The sequence below is a fragment of the Giraffa tippelskirchi genome, chromosome 2 (genome assembly GCF_054371585.1).
Source record: "Giraffa tippelskirchi isolate mGirTip1 chromosome 2, T2T-mGirTip1v1.2.pri, whole genome shotgun sequence".
NCBI lineage: Eukaryota > Metazoa > Chordata > Mammalia > Artiodactyla > Giraffidae > Giraffa > Giraffa tippelskirchi.
The window spans coordinates 97636896-97659133 of NC_137276.1; the positions used below are offsets into that span (position 1 = coordinate 97636896).

At 35.8% G+C, this 22238-nt stretch overlaps 1 protein-coding gene across 8 annotated transcripts in view; it reads left to right on the plus strand.

The window, feature by feature from the left end:
• STAG1 (STAG1 cohesin complex component) overlaps window positions 1-22238 on the plus strand; it is a 483951-nt gene that overhangs the window by 186856 nt on the left and 274857 nt on the right. For all 8 annotated transcript variants that reach the window (XM_081569675.1, XM_081569672.1, XM_081569671.1 and 5 more), the window contains one exon: window positions 2230-2394. In XM_081569675.1, coding sequence (XP_081425801.1) covers window positions 2230-2394 — 165 coding nt within the window. The remainder of the gene's footprint in view (window positions 1-2229; window positions 2395-22238) is intronic.

Consider the following 22238-nt stretch of genomic DNA (forward strand, 5'->3'; position numbering starts at 1 on the left):
GAGAAATAGAGGAAAGTAATAGAATGTGAAAGACTAGAGATCTCTTGAAGAAGATTAGAGATACTGAGGGAACATTTCTTGCAAAGATGGGCACAGTAAATGACAGAAATGATATGGACGTAATAGAAGCAGAATATACTAAGAAAAGGTGGCAAGAATACACAGAAGAGCTGTACAAAAAGATCTTGATGACCCAGATAGCCATGATGCTATGATCCCTCACCTCGAGCCAGACACCCTGGAGTGTGAAGTTAAGTGGGCCTTAGGAAGCATCACTAGGAACAAAGCTAGTGGATATGATGGAATTCAGCTGAGCTATTTCAAATCCTAAAAGATGATGCTGTTAAAGTGCTGCGCTCAATATGCCAGCAAATTTGGAAAACTCAGAATGGCCACAGGACTGGAAAACGTCAGTTTTCATCCCAATCCCGGAGAAACGCAATGCTAAAAATGTTCAGACTACCACACAATTGCACACATCTCACACACTAGCAAAGTAATACTCCAAATTCTCCAGGCTAGGGTTCAACAGTAAATGAACAGTACAGGTGTTCAAGCTGGCTTTAGAAAAGGCAGAGGAACCAGAGATCAAATTGCCAACATACATTGGATCATGGAAAAAGCAAGAGAATTCCAGGAAAACTTCTGCTTTATTGACTATTCCAATAGCTGTGACTGTGTACATCACAGGAAACTGTGGAAAATTCTTAAAGAGATGGGAATACCAGACCACCTTACCTGCCTCCTGAGAAATCCGTATGCAGATCAAGAAGCAACAGTTAGAACCATACATGAAACCATGGACTGGTTCTAAGTTGGGAAAGCAGTACGTCAGGGCTGTCTGTTGTCACCCTGCTTACTTAACTTCTCTGCAGAGTACATCATGTGAAATACCGGGCTGGATGAAGCACAAGCTGGAATCAAGTTTCCTGGGAGAAATATTAGTAATCTCAGATATGCAGATGATACTACCCTTATGGCAGAAAATGAAAAGGATCTAAAGAGTTTTCTGATGAAAGTGAAAGAGGAGAGTGAAAAAGCTGGCTTAAAACTCAACATTCAGAAAACTAAGATCATGGCATCTGGTGCCATCATTTCATGGCAAATAGATGGGGAAACAATGGAAACAGTGAGAGGCTTTATTTTTTGGTCTCCATAATCACTGCAATTGGTGACTGCCCTATGAAATTAAAAGATGCTTGCTCCTTTGAAGGAAAGGTCTGACAAACCTAGACAATATATTAGAAAGCAGAGACATTATTTTGCCAACAAAGGTCCCTCTAGTCAAAGCTATGGTTTTTCCAGCAGTCATGTATGGATGTGCAAGTTGGACCATAAAGAAAGCTGAGCGCCAGAGATCTGATCTTTTGAACTGTGGGGTTGAAGAAGACTCTTGAGAGTCCCTTAGACAGCACAGATATCAAACCAGTCAATCCTAAAGGAAATCAATCCTAAGTATTCATTGGAAGAATTGATGTTGAAGCTGAAACTCCCAATACTTTGGCCATATGATGAGAAGAACTGACTCATTGGAAAAAACCCTGGTGCTGGGAAAGATTGAATGGGGGAGAAGAAGGTTGTGACAACAGAGGATGAGATGGTTGGATGACATCACTGACTCAATGGACATGAGCTGAACAAGCTCCGGGAGTTGGGGATCGATAGGGAAGCCTGTCGTGCTGCAGTCCATTGGGTGGCAAAGAGTCGGACTTGACTGAGTGACTGAACTGAACTGACTGAAAACGTTCTTCAAAGCCAGAATATTTGCCATAATTTTAATACTTGGAATGGTTCAAAAATTGTCAACATATATTTGTTGCATGACTGAATAAGAAATATTTTAGTATTTAAGTTGAAGGAGAAGTTGAACATGCAGTTTGTCCAAGTAGCATTTTGTTAAACATGATTTCTGAGGAAGTCTAGTCTTGAGGTTGGTAATAAGAAAATGTCAAGACGGGGTTGTGTTTGGGGACAGGGTTACAGCATTGGCATTATTGTACAAAATGGTAAATATTTTTATTTTCATACCTTGTGTAAATTAACTTGTACTTTGCTGTTTGCACTTTTTTTTAAAATCAATACAAACATCGTAAAGCTTCTTTTGAAATTATCTCTTGTCTGTAACAGTGCTAACTTCCCTTTCACAGGTTCAAGCACAATTTGAGATCACTCTCCATAAGGCAAATATGCCTGCATTTAATTTTGCTTTTCCTCTTTTTTTTAATTCAGTCTACAAATAAGAAACCTCGAAAATCACCGGGAGAGAAGAGTAGAATTGAAGCTGGAGTTAGAGGAACAGGCCGTGGAAGAGCTAATGGGCACCCTCAACAGAATGGTGAAGGGGAACCTGTCACATTATTTGAAGTGGTGAAACTGGGGAAAAGTGCAATGCAGGTAAATTTTAAGTGTTTCTATCTTATTAATAAAGCAATATATTGTCAATAACATGTAAAACCTGTTAGTGTGTATTTTGACATTTTTATACAATTGTTGATTGTGTAGTCAAGTTTATTAAAGGTTTTTCTTTGCTTGTTTTGTAAGTGTCAGGAAAGGCATATTGTTTAATAGTAAGTTAACATTACAAATTTTAGATTGCATTATGTTGAATAAAATAATTGTATATAGTAGGAACTGCCTAAGAATTTGTATTGCCTCAATCGTGTGTATTTTTAGAATTTGACTTAATGTAAGTAACATGTGTATTGAAGAATATTTGAAAGAAGAAAAGGGTGTAAAAAAATGCTTAAGTAGTGAATTAGAAATAATCACAGTTAACATTTTATGGTTTTTTGTGTTTGTGTGATCTTTTATAACTTCTTACACTGTTTTCTGCCCTCATTCACTCAAGTGTCATTAAATAGTCTCGAAGAGCACATCTTTATTGGCTTCTGACTAATTCATTTTAAGGATAAACTATAAGTATTATGGTTCCTTTAGTGTGTTTTTACATTTTTAGAATATTTTAAAACTTATTCATCATTTGTATTTAGTTCCTTATATTTTCTTTTCATTTTAAAGGACTAGAGGTAAAATTATTTTAAGGATATTTCTTAACTCTGTAGTAATAAATACCCTTTTATTCTCCAGAATTTGTACTAGTTTATCTTTCACCAGAAGTGTAGCTAGCAATTAGATATTTTATATTTAAGAATTATTTGGCATTATAGATAAAGACCGTAATTCATTATTTTAATTTTCATTTTTTAACTACTAACGATTGTATGTTAAATCTTTCAATTTTTATTTGCTCATTTTTGATACTTCATTTTCAATTTAAGTGTGAAAGTTGGGTAATTTATGAAACAGATTTACTTTTAGAACTAATAGCAGGCAACTTTTCATTAGTATACCTTTTATTTTTTATATGTATTTGTTTTTGAATTCCTTAAGGAGGTTTAGTGTATGTTACTGGATTGATTTGTTCAGGAATCTTGGAATTTGTATGGGAGGGTGTTGGAGTGGTGGGATGATGCTAAATGGTGAAAGAAGTATTGAATTCCCAGTTATCTAAAGCAATGGACAACATTAAAGTATATAAGTATAATTTTGAAATATATTAAGTGATTTGTAGCCATTAAGGTTGATAGTTTCTATCACAGATACAAACTGCAATAGAAAAATTGTTAACAGGCTATAGAAATACTAATCAAAATCTATTTATTGCCTCCCATCTGTAGGTAGAGACACAAGCAGAAAATCAAGGAAATTAAATTTAAAAATTGCATTGCATTATTTTGCTTTCTTTTTTCATGCAAAAGTTTATTTTTGCAGCTTTTACTTAATATGAATAAAATCTTCAGTATTTAGTGTGAACAAAATCTAGTGATTTGATTTTGATACACACTAGTGATGAGTATACGATTTTTTCTTCTTCACCCATTACGTTCTGTATCCTTCATCTACATTACTCTTCCGTATCGGTGTTTTCATACTGTATTCTATTTTTAAATTATTTTGGATTCATATTTATGAAGGGTAAAGATTAGTAGTCAGAACCTTGGTACGTTCCAGAATTTGGTTTTAACTTACTTTTTCAACTTATTCTCACTCTTCTTCTATTGAAAGTGACCCTATGCATTTTCGACTTTGCTGTAATTTTTTATTATTCCTTTATGTTTTTGTTTCCTAGCTGTATTCAAATTAATCTACAAACTGCTGTAATTTTTTTCATTTCATTCAGCATTCTGTTGTGGGCATTTTTTTCCAGTAGATTAACTTTACAGTTTTTAACGTTTATATACTATAACATGGCTGAGCCATGATTTATCTAATTAGTTTTCTGTTGGACTGCTTTATTATTTAAGAAGAATAAGTGTATATAAGATAACTATTTAAGAGTAGTTTTATTCTGTTAAAAATAGTACTTCTTCGAAGATCTTTATATATCCCTATGAAATGTTGCCTGTAGGAATCCTTTGTAATGTAAATTCCTGAAAGCGGTCACTGAGTGAAAGGAATGCTTAAAAATTCATGTTTAAAAAATGAATGCAGGTCTTTTAATGAAATTGGCACACTAATTTCAGTGTTTATTATCCCTTCATTTCAAATATAAAGTAATGAAAGACAAAGTACTAAAAAGAGGGTAGACATTAATGAGTTTAGAAACTAAATGTTTCTGTGGTTTATATAGAAAAACTACCTAGTGGTCAGCATTAGATTTAAGGTAGCAGAAGTATATACTTGTAGACAAGAGTTTGGATATTGTATGTTAAAAGGACGTAAGGTGCTTCATGAAGCATGTATCAATAGAGTTAGGCTTAAAATACATGAAGCCAGGGCCTAATATGAGACCCCATACTTGGAAAGGAGATGAAAGAAAGCCACTGATAACTGCTGCGTAGGCCAGGGCTTAGTGTTTAAGGGGATCATATTAATAAATGTCTTAGGTTACCCTTGAGACTCTGCTTTATGCTTATCATCCATGTATTTAACTAATAGAGACTCCTTTACTACTCAGGATGGTCCTAGTTTGGATACTGGCTTATGCTAAAACCCCACTTTTTGGAAATCGTGAGATGAAGGAAAGGGGAGGACAGACATAGTCCTTATAATCAGGACCTGAATTAAAATGACTACTTTCTTGGTTGGTGAGGGAGTCTTTAAAAATCTCCTGTATCATCTTAGAGCAGTAAGTTCTTTTTAAACCCACTGTACCGTCTAGTTCTCCATGAAGTGAGTAGATGGAGCAGAGATAATCTCAAAAACATAGGGAGGGGTAAATAATAAAAGAAACAAGTATGTTTAAATTTCCATAGAAATGAAAGAAATTCTACCTAATACTAAAAAGGAAATAAACGTAGTAAATAGGTTTTTCTGAGGTTAAAAAGCCACATTAGATGCCATCAAAGGGAGAATTCAAGAATTGGCATTCATTAGGCATTTATTCAGAATGTAGCCCTGAAATAAAAAAGTAAATATGAAAGAGCAGTTGAGTGACTTTGATGTGGATTGAAAGGGTTCCAAAATATGCAGGGGAAGAATTCCAAGGGAGTAGAAGAGACTCAGTTTTTGAAGAGGTAGTCTTGTAGAAATTTTCAGTCACATTTCCTCGGATCTAGAGTTTGTTCTCAGGAGTAAGTAAGATAAGTGAAAATCATTACACAGGCATTCCTTGTTGTTGTTGTTTTTTTTTCCTGCGCTTCGCAGATACTGAATTTTTCACAAATTGAAGGCTTATGGCAACCCTTCATCGAACAAGTCTATAAGCACCATTTTTCCAACACATTATCTTTTAATTAAGGTATGTACAATGATTTTTTAGACATAAATGTTTCTGCACACTTAATATAATATAGTGTGAACATAACTTTTATATAAACTGAGAAACCAAAAATTCACGTGACTCACTGTATTGCAATATTTGCTGTGATGCAGTGGTCTGAAACCAAATCCTTAATAGGTCTAAGGTGTGCCTGTACACTATAACTGTAGAATATTGAGGCTAGAAAGAAAGTCTTGAAATATTTCATTAAGGATTACCGGAATCTTTTCTCTAACTACAATGCAAGTAAGACTGAAATATGCAAAATAAATTCCCTTTCTATATTACATCATAGTCACAAATCTTGGAAAGGCACTTTTAATTATTTCATGTAGTAAAGAGTTAAATAAGCAGTTGAAATGTGAATGTTAATAAAAGTAATACCAGCAAAAACACTAATTAGCAAAAATAGTATCAACTTAGAGAAAGAAAAATAGCAAACCTGAAGTAATCAGGAAGAAAGGAATAAAGAAAAGTAGAAATGGAAATTAAGTAGAAAAAGAAATAATAGAAAGGTCAACTGATTCAACATGGTGGCAATTTGAGTTCAGTACACTTAAAACTTACAGATTTTATCTTAGGAATGCAAGGGTGACTTAATGGTAGAAAGTCTTTTACTATTACATAGCAGATAATCATATCAAGGGGGAAATTAATGTAGAATGTTTATAAAAATCATTTGATAAAATAATAGTTGATACATTGAACAATAACTCTTTGTGAGTAAACTATCAAGAGGGAAGTTCCATAGCTTGGTAAAGGTTATCACACAAAAATCTTGTAGGTCACATCACACCATTTTTAACAGGGAAATTTAGATGTATTCCCAGGAATAAGCACTAGAGTATAATAGTTGAAAATACAAAATTATCTATATTTGCAGAATATACAATTATCTATGTAGGAATTTCAACATAACTTAGACTGTTGGACTAATGAGTATTCAGTAAAACTCCTAGAGAGAAAATTAACACTTTAAAAAAAATCAGCATTCTGTAAAGTAGTAATAAACAGAATACGTTAGAGGAAACAGTAGGCCATTTAAGAAAATAGGAAGGAAGAATGAATAAAATTTGGTGTGAAATAGAATAAAATTCTGTTTCATACTCTTCATTTGAGTACCATAAAAATATCTGGAAAGTACCAAAAGTCAGTAAGGATGCAGAGTACCAACTAGTGAGAGTAAAAATCTGTATAACCCCTTTGGAGAAAAATTGGACAGTATTAAGAAAGGTTAAATGATCTATTCATTTTTCCTTCATTAGCAACTATTTAATGAGTACTTACACTGTGGGCCACACCTTTTTTCTTTCTTATGTCTTTCTTTTTTTAACTGGGATACTTTGAAGAAAGGGAATTTAATTCCTAGATATAACTTCTAGAGAAATTTTTATGTAGTTTTATAGATGAGGCTCATACAGTAATTTTTGTTATTAATGTGTAATGGTGAAAAGAAAGACAAAAGAAGTAAAAGTCTGTGAACAGAACAGTTGATAAATAAAATGTGGTATATTCAGACAGTTAAATTTTCTGTGGCAGTTAAAACTAGTGTGAACTAGAGCTTTAGGTACCATTATGGACAAATTCTAGAAATGCATTTTAAGGAACAAAGCAAGCTACAAAATGATACATAATATATCATACTACTTATATAAACACGTACCTAAAGGGATCAGACAGGTGTATTTGGACTACTGGAGCAATAACTAAAAAAGAAGCAGAAAGAAACAAATATGGCTGTAAAATATTAACTGTTGTTGAAACTGGGTGGTCTGTACCTTCTTATCTATCTTATTATTTGAAATAAAAGTGATAGTATTTCTGAAATGCTTCTCAAAAGGAGGACTTATATTGTCAGTATATTTGAAAAATGACTGTATCCCTTCCCCTTTGGAGAAGTGACATGTGAAGGCTTTGGTAAGATTGGTTTTAAAGACCCTAGTTTCTTTTATTTATCCAGCATTTCACAAACCTTTGATTCCTACAACTATTTATGACCATTTTGTATTTTAGTCTTTTCTCCTTATTGCAAGTGTGAAAAATCAATTTTACTATCTTAACAGATATTTGTTACATACCTCCTGTAATTGGATGTTGTGCTAGATAGTTCCTGAATGTATAGAAATAAAACCACAGTTTTTCTCTCATGGGAAACAGGTATTACAGAATACTTTAATAAAACAGATATATAGAATAGGTTGAAAATATTAAAAATTCACTTGGGCCTCTCTAGAGGACAGGGTTATTATGTAAGTCTTGCCTATATAGCTGAAATTTGACCTGAGACTTGAAGGACGAAAAGGAGTTAGCTAGGCAGTAGCAGAGGGAACTTCTTATAGCAGAAATGCGACACACAAAGATAAAATCTCTACCCCTACAATGGAAGCCATAAGATGTCCAGTAAAAATAGAGCTAAAAGAGGCTAAATTCTAAACATTGAGCTTTTTGTGAAATTGATGGCATTTTAGTAAGAAAATGACATGATCATATTAGCATTTTTAGAAGTACCTTTCTGGAAACAGTTTAGGTGATGATTTGGGGTGTGTAAGGCTAGAAGTAGAGACACTAGTTAGGAGGCCTTTTTTTTTTAATTGATCCAATTCGTAAGTAATGAAAGTTTGAATTTATAGTGTCAGTGTAGGGGAAGAGAAAGAGATAGGGGCTGATTCTATAAATATTAAGGCTGCAAGATGCTTCTGAAAGATGAGAAAGAGGACAGAATCTAAGGTAATTCCTATTTGTTTGACTTGGGGATATTCACTGAGAGGAAATTTGTAAGAATATAGATGTTAGTGGTGGGTATGAGAATAGTTTGGTTTGGACATTTTGCCATTTAGGTGCATGACACTGACTACATACTGTATTTTGGAACACTCAAGCTGTTATTCTGTTATTTGTTGCTTTAATAGTTATGAAGTAGTATTTTAATGAATTTCTATAATCCATTGGCATTTGCATTTTGTACCCCAGACTTCATCTAAAAAAGTTGGGCTACAGTTGATTCATTCAACAGAAATTCATTGAGAGCTCTTGTTTAAGGCATTGGATTAGGTGCAAGGGATACAGTATGAACTAAGTTTGTCTAACCCTTCCCTTCATAGACTTTCTAACCATAGATGGGAGAGGAAATTCTGCATAAAAGTCAAATGGTCTGTTAATATACTATTACAAACTGTTGATTAATGCTAAGAAAACTCCATTTGGTCTTAATGTACTGATATAATAAATTTTGTGAATAAGAAATTGGATTAAGCCTATAAATGAAGCATACTCAATGGCACAGGTTGGTTTCCTGTTTGCTTTTGACAGATGACTATGAAGATTAAAACTGATTTTGTCTGTTGAAGTTGTGATTGGGAAAGACCCAGGTATTTTAGGGCGTTAGTCTGTGATTAGTCATTCTCTATCTTTTAGGGAGGAAACTTTGTTCTGATGCTAAATAAAAGTATAAACTTCTACAGGACATTTGTTTGTTCTAGTACCCAACTTACAAATGAGTTAGATGCCAAATCTCAAGGTATCAAATGCAGGGGAGTTCTCCCCCAAGATTTGTGTAGGTGAGTTTTACTTACTTTATGACAACACCAAGGAAAGTGAAAAAAGCACCTATGAGTTTATTAAAATCACACCTGTTAACTTGTGTTTGACTGGTAGGTAGTGACTGTATGAGAATTGAATACTTTTCTGAGCTGTTAATTGAATGGATAAACATGTCCATAATAGTTTTTTAATTTTTGAATGTTCATTAGAAGCTTAAAAGTTTTAAGAAGTATTAAAATAGCTGAAGGATATTGTAAGAAGTGTAATTATAGAAGAATTGGTAATGAAGTAAACCTTAGGAGACAAATACTATTAGGAGAACTTAGAACTATTGTGTGAAATGAAACTTTATAACAAAGATGGTCAGGAAATATTGAGCGAACGAAATACTACAATGATGATGAGGAGTGAAACCTTATAAAACTAAGCAAATACGTAAGTATTTGAATAGGATCAATGTATGAGTGTAATATAAGAAATACCTGCTTATAAGTGCAAACACTACAGTGGCAGGATATTGGGTATAGGACTTAAAAATCATGAAAAAGAATGAAAAGATTTATTCTGATTTTTAACAGTATCATAATAAAACATCTAAACTTAACGTAAAACATTTAGATTTTAAGTTTAGGTGAAGATAAGTGTGGAAAACTGAAAATAGCCATTGTTTAAACAGTAGTTTATTTCTGTTTCTCTTATATGTAAAATATCTTAGGTGATCTTTGCAATGGCAGTAGGTAGACCGACAGAGGATCAAAATTGTTAATATATTTAATACTTTAATAATCATTAAGGAATATATAATCATAAAAACTTTAACAGCTATTCTGCTGCTAAGTCGCTTCAGTCGTGTCCACCTCTCTGCAACCTAGACAGCAGCCCACCAGGCTCCGCTGTCCCTGGGATTCTCCAGGCAAGAACACTGGAGTGGGTTTTTAACAGCTATACATTTTGATATTTATAAAAAATGACAGGCAAGAACACTGGAGTGGGTTTTTAACAGCTATACATTTTGATATTTATAAAAAATGAATATTACATAATAGAAAGACGCCACAGCAACACAATTGTAGTCTTTACCCAAGGTAGCAGAAATTGGGTCCTATTTTAAATCCGGTGATTATCTTTTAAATCCTATTTCTCATTCCTCTGTCTTGACCCTTGTGGACCTAATATTTCTACTAATGATGACAGCTAGCCACATTGCACGTTACATATTCTATGAATAAGTTGATGTTTTAGGGATGGGGTGAGGGTGGAAGTCCTGCTGGTGCCAGGCACTGGGCTATTGAGATGAACTGCTTCATTTTAAACCTCTTAAGTTCCTGTAGATAAACCATGCATGAATGGCCACAAGAATGGTCAAAGCCTGGTAAGTAAGGACTAGCAAGCATACCTTTGTGGACATTGATTGCCTGCAGAGCCCCAAATGTGACAGAAATGTTGTTTGAAGGCCTACCAGTGCAACTAGATGTAATCGTGTTGGTGAACCTGGGTGGCATCCATAAGTTGGAAAAAGAAGATCTGAGTTTTCAACAAACACCCTGTTGCAAAAACATCACTGCTAGGATGCCTGTGGCTTTTAAACTCAGACTGGGAAGCTGGGCTGCAGTGCTTCTTTTGTGACTGCTGCTGGCTAAATTCCAACTACATGCTGGCACTACAAGCAGCCCACCATCTATCTTAAGCAGCAACAGAGCACTTTTTAGAAGACCCTAGATGACATGGCCATTGGATGAGATGGACATTCCTAGCTCTGCCTATTTTGAGACAAGGGTAGGGTTGAATTACTCTTCTGGGTCTAGAAGTCTCACTGTGCACTTATGTGGAAGTCCCCTGCTGGTAATCTCTACATGGATAAGAAATCCAACCCAACCCCCATGAAACTTTGACAGCTAGTTCCATTCACTGTGGTGGTCCTGCTGGCCATGGTTGTTAGCATTGCAGTCCTGCTGATCAACCTCAGAAGTAGGGGAAGTACAAGAAAGCAGGAATCCTAAAGTATGTGAACCATGAACTTCCAGATGTTCAAGGTGGATTTAGAAAAGGCAGAGGAACCAGAGAACAAATTGCCAACATCCGTTGGATCATAGAAAATGCAAGAGAATTCCAGAAAAACATCTACTTCTGCATCATTGACTACGCCAAAGCGTTTGTGTGGATTACAACAAAACTGTGGCAAATTCTGAAACAGATGGGAATACCAAACCACCTGACCTGCCTCTTGAGAAATCTGTATGCAGGTCAAGAAGCAACAGAATTGGACATGAAACAACTGGTTACAAATTGGGAAAGGAGTAAGTCAAGGCTGTATATCGCCACCTTGCTTATTTAACTTATATGCAGAGTGTACATTATGTGAAATGCTGGGCTGGATGAAGCTCCCAACAACATAAATGAGCTTAGTAGTAGGTTCTTTCTCATTTGCACCTCCAAGTGATAGTGTAGCATAGCAAATACCTTGATTGCAGCCTTGTGAGACCCTATGAGAAGATTCAGCTGAGTTGTATCTACATTCCTGACTCTCAAAGATTGGGAGATGTAGGTAACCACAAAGATGTTTATGGCAGCAGGAAAATTAATATAGTGCTTAGGCAACACTGAAAGTTGTACTTTCTTGTCCATTCCAGATAAAAACAACTTACCTTGAATGGTCCTTGTAAATAAGGAAAAAAGACATTAGCCAGATTGTGTGTGTGTGTGCTCAGTCGTGTCTACCTCTTTGCAACCCCATCAACTGTAATCCACCAAACTCCTCTGTCCATGGGATTTCCCGGTGAGAACATTGGAGTGGGTTGCCATTTTCTCCTCCAGAGGATCTTCCTGACCCAGGGATCAAACCCATGTTTGTGGCATCTCCTGCATTGGCAGGCAGATTCTTTACCACTGAGCCCACCTGGGTAGCCCAACCAAGTTGGTAGCTGCATATCAATTGACAAGGTCTGCAGGTGCCATGAAGGTCACCACATAATTAAGCTTACAATGACCCATAGTTCCCCAGTTTCCATCTGACTTCGGTGTTGGCCAACCTGATGAGTTTAGTAGGGATAGGATCGATTTCTCTACCTCTCTCTCTTTGAAGTCTTTGGTTAGATTCTATAATTCCCCCAGGGATGTTGTATTGCTTCTAGTTTATTATCTTGGTAAGGAAAGGAAGTTCCATGAACTTTCTTCAGACAGTCCTACCATAATGCCTCTTATTCCACAGTCAGAAAGTTAATGTGGGTTTCTTCCAGTTGCCAAGTATGTCTGTTCCAAGTATATATTCAGGAACCAAGGAAATAACCACAGGGTGAATTCCTGGACCATTTGGCCTCATTCTTGGTCAGGCTGGAGTTAACAACCCCATGTATATCACCTGACCCATGTATCATGTATCACCATAAACCTCTTTCTTAAATTAACTTCTGAACCACAGTGCCAGGAATTAAGGGCTGTTCTGAGACAATGTTTATTAATAACTATTTCATTTTTACAATATATAATACCTCTAATTAATGGCTTCAAGTCTCTGGGGAGGGTTAAGAGGAGGGTATATGGTGTGACTTAACTTCTGCGGGGTCCTTTTGCAAGGGACCTGGTTTCCACTTGTGACTCTGCATCTGTGAGCTAACTCAGATTTGGCAAGTGAGAAGGCTTTAAGTTCCTGGTGAGAAGTTAACTTGATGAGAAGGCTTTAACTCTGCACTGTGTGTTGGTGACAGACTTCTGGCTACAAGTCCTAGCATTTTTCCTGTTATATAAATTAAACATGGACTGCACACCTGTTTTGTTCCTGGGGGCACTGTAACCATTTAGCTGCTGCCAAATTATTCTGATGATAAATACGTCCCTGATGCCCTGTACGGGTAATGTACCCACCTTGTCTTTGATGCTTAAGTTTATCCTCTTAGACTGTGTTTCCTTGGCTCTCATCATCTCCATTGAAGCCTGGAAGCTATTCTTGATGACCACATTCCCTGCACTCTTACCAGGCTCACAAAGGAGAGTAATCACAGACCTTTGTAAGGTTGGTAGATGTTGTTCCTCCCTGCACTAATGCTCTCTGGGCTCTCTTGTGTAACATAGATGAGGAATGGCAGTATGAAATTCTCACATGATAAGTCCAGTTCGGCTCCCTAAATCATTATATTATTTCCTCCTTCCTTGCATATCAATGCCAAGAAGGCTCTGGCGTCTCAACCTTTAAATCCAGCTTTTGGTGCACCAATTAGATAATAATGATCACCACTTTCAGCTACATGAACTATTGTATTACCCTCTGTGGTCAAATACTTCAGGAATCCACTCTACACTTGGTTTTCCAGTTTCTTCTGGGTATGTAAGCTATTTCCTCTTGGGTCATAGTGTGTACCTGTCCCCCTGGATCATGCTGAGTTTTGACTCTAGTTATGAATCTAATGGCCAAAGGAGTTGGCTGTGGCAGGTCTTTAGGAGAATGAGCATAACCCTTCAAGAATTTTTCCATGTGAGATTATCATAAGATTTTTAAGCCAAAGAGGGCTAGTGTTCTTAGACACTGGAAAGCAAGCTATTTCCATCTGTATAGGAGCTCCTAATTACTAGTGGAGGGTTAGGGAGTAGGGAACGGGTCAAAATTGTTAGTTTCATTTAAGACCAACTAGATGCTCCATTCGAATTTCAGCATCTTATTCTTTACCCGTTAAGGTTTTAATTTACAAATGAGAAACTTGAGACTGAATTTAGCTGATTTTTGTAATTCAGCAGTGTACACAATTAAATTTTTAGTTTGACTTTCAACAGTGTCAGCTCTCTGGTTCTCACAGTGGGACTTAAGCTGAGAGTTAATGGACTTGAGCCTTTTATTTTCTAAGTGCTCAGTTGTCATCATTACTACCATAATGGGAGGAGGTATCCTGTGCTGTACTAAGTCATTTCAGTCATGGCAGACTCTTTCTGACCCTATGGACTGTAGCCCGCCAGGCTCCTCTTGTCTATGGGATTCTCCAGGCAAGAATACTGGAGTGGGCTGCCATGCCCTCCTCCAGGGGATCTTCCTGATGCAGATATTGAACTCATGTCTCTTATGTCTCCTGCATTGGCAGGCGAATTCTTTACCATTAGCACCACTTGGGAAACCCAGTGGCAAATATAGTAGCCAAAGTTCCAAAGGCATGTGCTTGAGTTGACACTTCATCATGATGAAACACAGCTGAAAAGTTCACTGGTTTTCTGAAACTGCTGTATGCCATATATTACTAGCATCCCATTTGCTTGGCCAGGAGCTCAGCCCTGTGCTTAATCCCTAGGATGTGACCAAACCAGTCCCCAAATCTCATCTTTACTGGTTTATCATTTGGAGCCATCCCCAGGACTATTTCTGTACCTGTCTAGATTCAGTTTGGAGTTGGAAATGAGAGAGTAATTTGAATTGGTAAAATGTATTATACATAATTACTAAACTATGATAGAAGAGTAACTATAAAGATGTAAAGATAACACTAAATCTTCTAGGACTGAAGGAGATTTCTCAAGGAAAGACAGCCTTGGAAGAGAGGGTTCCCTAGGCAGGAGTTCAGACCTTATTGGAGAAAGTGGAATTAGAGTCTATTAAGTAACAGAGAAGTTCACTGGATTGCCTTAACCAGAGCTGGTTCACAGTTACTGGGCAGCAGAAAACAGTACTGAGTTATAGCCGTGTTAAGCATGGTAGACAGTTGTACATGAAAGATGGGGGCACTGCTGGCAGCATGAGACCTGAAGCATGCCAGTGTCTGTGTCAGTAGGCCTGCATCAAAAGGGTAATCACTAATCCCAGGCTAGGGTATAAGGTTGCCAAAAGACTGCACGCCCTTGTCATGAGCTTGGGATAAACACCACTGGATTTCCTTTTATATAATTGCTACTATTGGACTATGCATCAAGAGCAAGAATAACTAGACTGACATATGAAAAGGAAGAGAGGCCCCTTTCCTCCTGCAGTGTTCTTCCAGAGCTATATGTGAATAAAGCTTAAATAGTGCTTACTGTGAGAGAAGTATCTGCTCATTAGTACAGAGCAGATAACTGAAGGGTAACTTTGGAGTTGAGGCACAGTAAACTGGTAACTAATGAAGATTTCCTTAAATGTCTGGTGTTGGCAGCTCTTTGCTTTCTTAAGAGAGAGGCAGGTTGGATGCTCTGTGTGTAGAGGTGGAGTTGGTATAGGTTTTCTGATATAAGATTTTATCTCGACTTTGCCCTTTTCCTCATGAATTCCATTTCTATATTTTTGTGTTGAGATTTGTTTCCCCATTCACCTTCCAGGATTTTAAATTTATTCTTTATAGTGATTATTCTTAAATTGGTCCAATGAATATTTAAATTTGATAGTCTTTTTTTTTTTTAACTTCCAGAAAGTCTTTTTATGGTTTAAATCTTCCGTTTCATATAAACGCGATTTTCTTTTTTCTTCTTGATTGCTGAGTCTTTTAGGCATTTTACTTTGCTTTGACTTCTTAAGGCTCGTTTTAATTTTGGTGGTCAAATCCAATGATTGGCATCCTTCCATTGCCAGAAATTCGTGTATAATGGGTGTTGCCATGGCCTCCATTCCTGTGAATATCACGCTAACCAGTAGTTCTACTAACTGGATAGTGTCTTCCCAGCTTTAGGAGGAGACAACTCACCTTATAGTAATAGTCCCCTGTAGTTCCTCTGAGGCCAGGAATATAAAAACTTTACATTAAGAGAACTGATATTTAAAATATCGTTTTAAGGTATTTGTATCATTTTACTTAGATATCACTATTATAGTACTCAGCTTCAGACCTAGATAGGTTATCATGTTAAACTGAAAAGTGTACTTGTTGAAAGTGCTTTCTATTTCAAAAGCTGAATAATACAAAACAAAAGAAAAACAGAACAAGATTAGTGTCAAGTAAAAGTATGAAAGTGGTTTATTTTTCTGAAAAATGACATTGAAATGATATTACAATATGTGATTCCATTCCTAACTCCAGAATAAAATCTGCCCTGTCACATGATGGGTCACAGCATTTATCTGAGTTTAAGAACAAATATCTCTAAGCAATAATACAGTTGAGTAAAAGGACAGTGATAAAGGTGATCAGATTGGCCAAAAACTGCAGTTAACACAAAAATCAACAACAAAGAGCAGCCTTTAGAAAACTCTGAAAAGAAGAATATTTTAGCTTATATCTGAGGTTAAAATAACAGTCTTGTTTCATGGAATAATAAAAAACTTTTCTCAGTCTACCTATATCGTATTTTATTTTTTTACTTTCATTCAGAGAAAACATGTATATGGTATTAGTAAAAGCAGTGTTGAAAAAAATCATCTAAATATTAATTTACAATGTAATGATTCTTGTTTGAAAAGAGGTAGGACCCTTTATTCATTTAAGATTCCTAGTTAGTCTTTAGTTTATGAAGCATCTATATTGCCATCTGTTTGTATTTCTTCAAAGCAAATGAATCTACTCTTAAGCAACAGTATAGAATACTAATTCTCTATGACCTTGTCTGTTTAACCAAGGTCCTATCAAATGGCTTGCTGAAAAAAGTATATTTATCTAATAGAATTTGAAGAATGTACACTCAGTGTGCTATGAAGATATCCATATTGAATTGATTATCTTTCTTTTAGGTTTACTTTATAAGACACTTAGAGGCAAATCTAAATTTTAAACTATGATATTTACTGTTCTGTTCCACATTTTTTCTGTTTCCTGTTCTTATCCTTGACATTTATTTTCTCTTTAGTTTTTCTTTCTCAGTTTTTAAGCTATACTTCTAACTACTATAAATTTGTTATACTGTCCTATATTTGTAGAATGATAAAGTGTATAGCAAATGTCATGATTTTTGTCACTTCACTGTTATCTGTGATTCAGGTGCTGGCTAATGGTTTTCTCTTTGAGGATCTATAACTTTTCAGAGATTATCATTTTAGTAAAGTCTTAGATTTAAACTTTCTGTAATGAATTAAGGACAAGCCTGTCAGTGTCACAGTTTGAATTTTTGCATATCTTTTTCTATGCTACTATAAATGCATGTGTGTGATATCTAAGAGTAGAATCATACAGTTCTCTTTTCACTTAACATGTCACAAATAACTTTATATCGTTAGTGCTAACATATTGATATATACCATTTGTATAGTTATATTTTATTCTGTACACATATAATGTAATTTAGTGAAACCTTCTTTTATAAATATTTTAGATTGATATTTTTGCCCCAGTAAGCAGTACTTAGAGTATCCAGGCGGGTGAGTATTTTTTCTTTGTGGGAAGAAGGCTGGATATAAATATTTATAGACAGAGGGCAGATTTTGGCAGAGATGACTGGCCACTTACCAAATTTATTTTTCCTTTTTCATAGTGGATAAAGTTCCAGGAGGGTACTGGCCAAAACAGACTTCATGTTCCCATTTATCTAGATGTGGCTAGTTTATACGATCATGCTAATGAAGTATTAGACAAAGTGTTGTATACTACTTCCAAAGCTGAATTATAAAAATCTACCATGCTTTTCTATGTTTTTTTTCTTCCATTATCTGGCTTTGGACTTCTCATGATCAACCTTGGAAGCCTCTTATAGAGGATAATCTTATATGACCTTATAAGGTGACAGAGGATGATAGAGCCTCTGTCACCTTAGCTCCCAGAATGATTGTGTGACTTGTATTTTATATGTTCTTCTCTCTGAGAGATTGTGGGTGTGTTATTAGAAATGTTTTTTCTTGTAATCTTGCAGTAATATCTTTCTCTGCTCCTTAACTGAGGGCAACCAACATTTAAATGTAATGTGTGTTTCTTAAGGTGGAAGCTTAAATCATTGGTTTAGAACTTTCTTTTATTATAAAGTGTGTGAAGCCATAAATTTCCCTCTAAGGACTGTTTTACCTGCATTCTACAAATTTTGATATATTGTACTTTCATTATCATTCAGTTCAAAATATTTCCTAATTACTAAAACATTTGGGATATTTCAGATAACGTTTTTGTTACTGATGTCTAATTTAAATCCATAATATTCTGAGAATTTTCCCTGTGTTTTTTTTATCCTTAAAAACTCATAGAGTCTTCCTGTTCGGTCTTTTGGTGAATGTTCAATGTATACCTAAAAGGAGTGTGTATTCTGTAATTGTTGGTGTTGTGATTGTATGTTGATTGGATCATGTTTATTAGAAGTGCTGTTCAAATCTTCTATATGTTTACTATTTTTTGTGTTTGCTTCTTCCCTCAGTTACCAATAGAGGTGTAGTAAAAATGTCACCTATGGTTGTATACATTTATTCTCCATTTTACTGTAACCTGTATGTGCTATTATATTCAAAGTATGTCTCTTGTAAATATCATGTGATTGATTTTTATTCAGTCTGGATTGTCTGTTTTTCAAGAGTAGTCTTTATTAGTCTATTTGCTTGGTTTTGTTTTAGTTTTCTTTGTGAAGTTTTTATGTTGCTTTTATTTGAAGGTATCTTTTTGCCATATACAAAATTCTAGATAGGCAGTTTTTTCTTTATTTTCTCCACCTTTATTGAGATATATGTGTGTGTTGAGGGGAGGGCAATACTAATTCATCCATGAGAGAGGAGGAAATCCTGCCATTTGCAACAACTTAGATGAACCTTGAGGCCATTGTACTAAGTGAAGTACATGAAAGAAGGACAAACACTGTGTAACACTTATATGTGGAATATTAAAAAAAGAAAAGATACTAAGTTATTTCCATATTTTGACCATTGTGAATGCAGTGAACATAACAGTGCAGATATTTCAATAAAATCCTGATTTTATTTCCTTTATATATATACCCATCAGTGGGATTTCTGGATTATGTGGTGGTTCTAGTTTTTAATTTTATGATGAACATCTGCACTGTTTTATGTAGTGGCTGTACTAGTTGACATTCACACTAACAGTGCACACTCTCACCAACACTTGTTATGTCTTATCTTTTTGATAATAACCATTCCAAAGTGGTGTGACATTAATATCTCATTGTGGTTTTAATTTGCATTTTCTATTTGATTAAATGATGTTGAGTGTCTTTTCATGTATTTCTTTGCCATTTGTATGTCTTCTGTGTAAAACTATTCAAATTCTCTGCCAACTTTTAATTAGATTGTTTTCTATTAAAGTTAGTGATTTATTAATTTGATTTAATATAGAAATGCAATTTTACATTGTATAGAAATGCAGCTGTTTTCTGTATGTTGGTTTTGTATCCTGCAACGTGTTGACTTGTTTTTTCATGGAGTCTTGAAGATTTTCTATATGGAAGGTCATTAGCTGCAAAAACATTTTTTTATTGTTCCTTTTCTATTTGGATACCTTTTATATACCTTTTAAAATACATTTTCTTTTTCTTGACTGATTGCTCTGGCTAGGAGAATTGAATAAGAGTGATGATAAGAGTGCACTTTTAATCTTTTATTCTATTAATGTGGTATATCACATTTATTTCCTTGCATCACTGGAACAAATCCTGCTTAGTCAAGGTATATGATCCTTTTACTATATTGTTGAGTTTGATTTGCTAATATTCATAGAGAATTTTTGCATCTGTGTTCATCAGGAATATTGGCCTTTTCTTGTGGTATTTTTTGTCTGGCTTTGGTATCAGAGTAATATTGGCCTCATAAAATGTGTTTGGAAGACCTCCACCATCTTCCTAGAATGTTTGTTGGAAGTTATCAATGAAGCCTTCTGGTGCTGGACTTTGTTGTGAGGTTTTTAATTACTGATTCAGTCTCCTTGCTAGTAACTGGTTAGTTCAGATTTTCCATTTCATCATGAGATAGTCTTACTAGGTTGTATGTTTCTAGGAATTACTCATTTTTTAAAATCAGGTTTAATTATTTATTTAAATATTTGGTCCCACCCTGCAGCATGTGGGATCTTAGTTCCCTGACCAGGGATTGAACCCACACCCCCTTTGTTGGAGGGCAGAATCTTAACCACTGTACTTCTGGGGAAGTCCTGAAATTTAGTAATTTTTTCCCTAGGTTCTCTAATTTGTTGGCCTATGATTGTTCACAGTAGTCTTTCATCATCCTTGCATTTTTGTGGACTCAACTGTAATACCTCTTTATTTCTGAGTTTGTTTATTTCAGTCTTCTTTTTTTCTTGTTGAGTCTAGATAAAGGTTTGTCAGTTTTGTTTACTTTTTCAGAGAACCAGTTCTTAATTTCTGCTTGAATCTTTATTATTATATTTCTGCCTCTCCACTAATTTTGAGCTTAGTTCCTTCAAGTTTCTTGAAGTATAAACTTAGGTTGTTAATTTGAGATTCTTCTTGTCTCTCGAGATGGGTGTTGATCGCAGTGAACTTCCTTCTTAGAACTGCTTTTGCTGTATCCCATAAATTTTGGTATGCTATATTTCCATTTTCATTTTTCCCAAGAGAAGGAGAAAGCAATAGAGAGGAACTACAAAAGCAGCTGAAAGCAGTTAATAAGGTTGCAGTACACACATACATATCAATAATTACTTTAAATGTGAATGTAGCAAGGTCTGTAATCAAAAGATACAGTAATGGATAACCAATTTCTATTTATTTATACCAATAAAAGTATATCTCTTTAATATATTCTGTGTTGAATTCTTCGATATAGTCATTGTATCCTTCAGTTTCAAAATTTGTTTGGTTCTTTTGTTTTTTGTTTCTTTGTTGAACTCATTTTGTTCTTGTATTTTTTTTTTCCTGATACATTAGTTGTTCATCTGTGTTCTCTTACAGCTCTCTGACCATCTGCAGAGTAATTATGTTGAATCTCCTTGTCAGGCAAAGATCTCCTGGATCGGCCAGTTACTGTAGGCTTACTATGTTCTTTGGTAGAGATATATTTCCCTAATTCTTCATAATCCCAGTTGCTTTGTTTTCATGTCTGTTCATTTGAAGAAGCAGTTAACCTCTTCCAGAATTTATAGACTGAATTTGATAAGGGTCAGCCTTTCACCTGTGAGTGAGAGTACACTAGAACATGCTGTGAGCCTTGGTATAGTGATGCAGGGTGACAATGTGGGGATCATGTGGTAGCTTGGATCCCTGTGGGCATGATGTATATTTAGCTCAGGCCATTGGGCTACACATGATTGACAACTGTGTGGTTCTTGCTCAGCACTGAGAGGAACCTTGTAGTAGTTCTAAGCAGTGCCTTCACTGTGATTTATCAGCTAGGAACCAAGGCAGGCTGTTGTAGAGGCCAGTTGCAGGCATACATACAGTGATGAGGGCCACTGCAGACAATAAGGATTGGTGCTAACTATGGTCTCATTGGCTAAACTGGAGTCCCTGGCCATCAGTGTCATCTCCTGTGGTTGCACACACTCCGCCCACATGTGCACACTGCTTTGAAGGCTGGCAGAGGTTATTGGGCCGGGTTGTGCAGTGCACAGCTTGGAGTGGCTAAATATAGGTGGACATGTTGGTACTGGCCAGTGACAGGAGGCAGAGCCTTATCTGGGCCCACAAGAAGCTATGGGGTGCCTTCGTTGTAGGTGCTCTCACTGGTGGCTGCATATCCCTCCCATCCCTTCTGTGCATGCTCACTGCAGTGGAGGCCAGTGATGGATGTCAGTCTGGTAGTGCACAGTTGGAGGGACAATCCCTGAGCATGAACACAGTGGTCTGGTTTAGTGTGGGTAGGTGGTGTTAGGATAGTATTTTGCATTTGTGCAGCTGCAACAGCCCCAGTTGGCTGCATGTGTGGCTCTCTGGCTCCTTGGTGGGTAGAGATTCAGGGGGCTGGCATCTTAAACTCTCACAGCTATAGAGAGCTATAACATATTATAATCTCCTCCCCCCATTGTGTTTGTGTGTTTATTTCTTTATTTTATATGTTTATAAAATATAAATATAAAATATCCTTATTTATATAGTAGCCACCATAGTGGCTACAGTGTAGGTTCAGTATTGGCGGGAGAAGGGTACAGAGAGGGACTCAGGTGGCTGGCATCAGTGA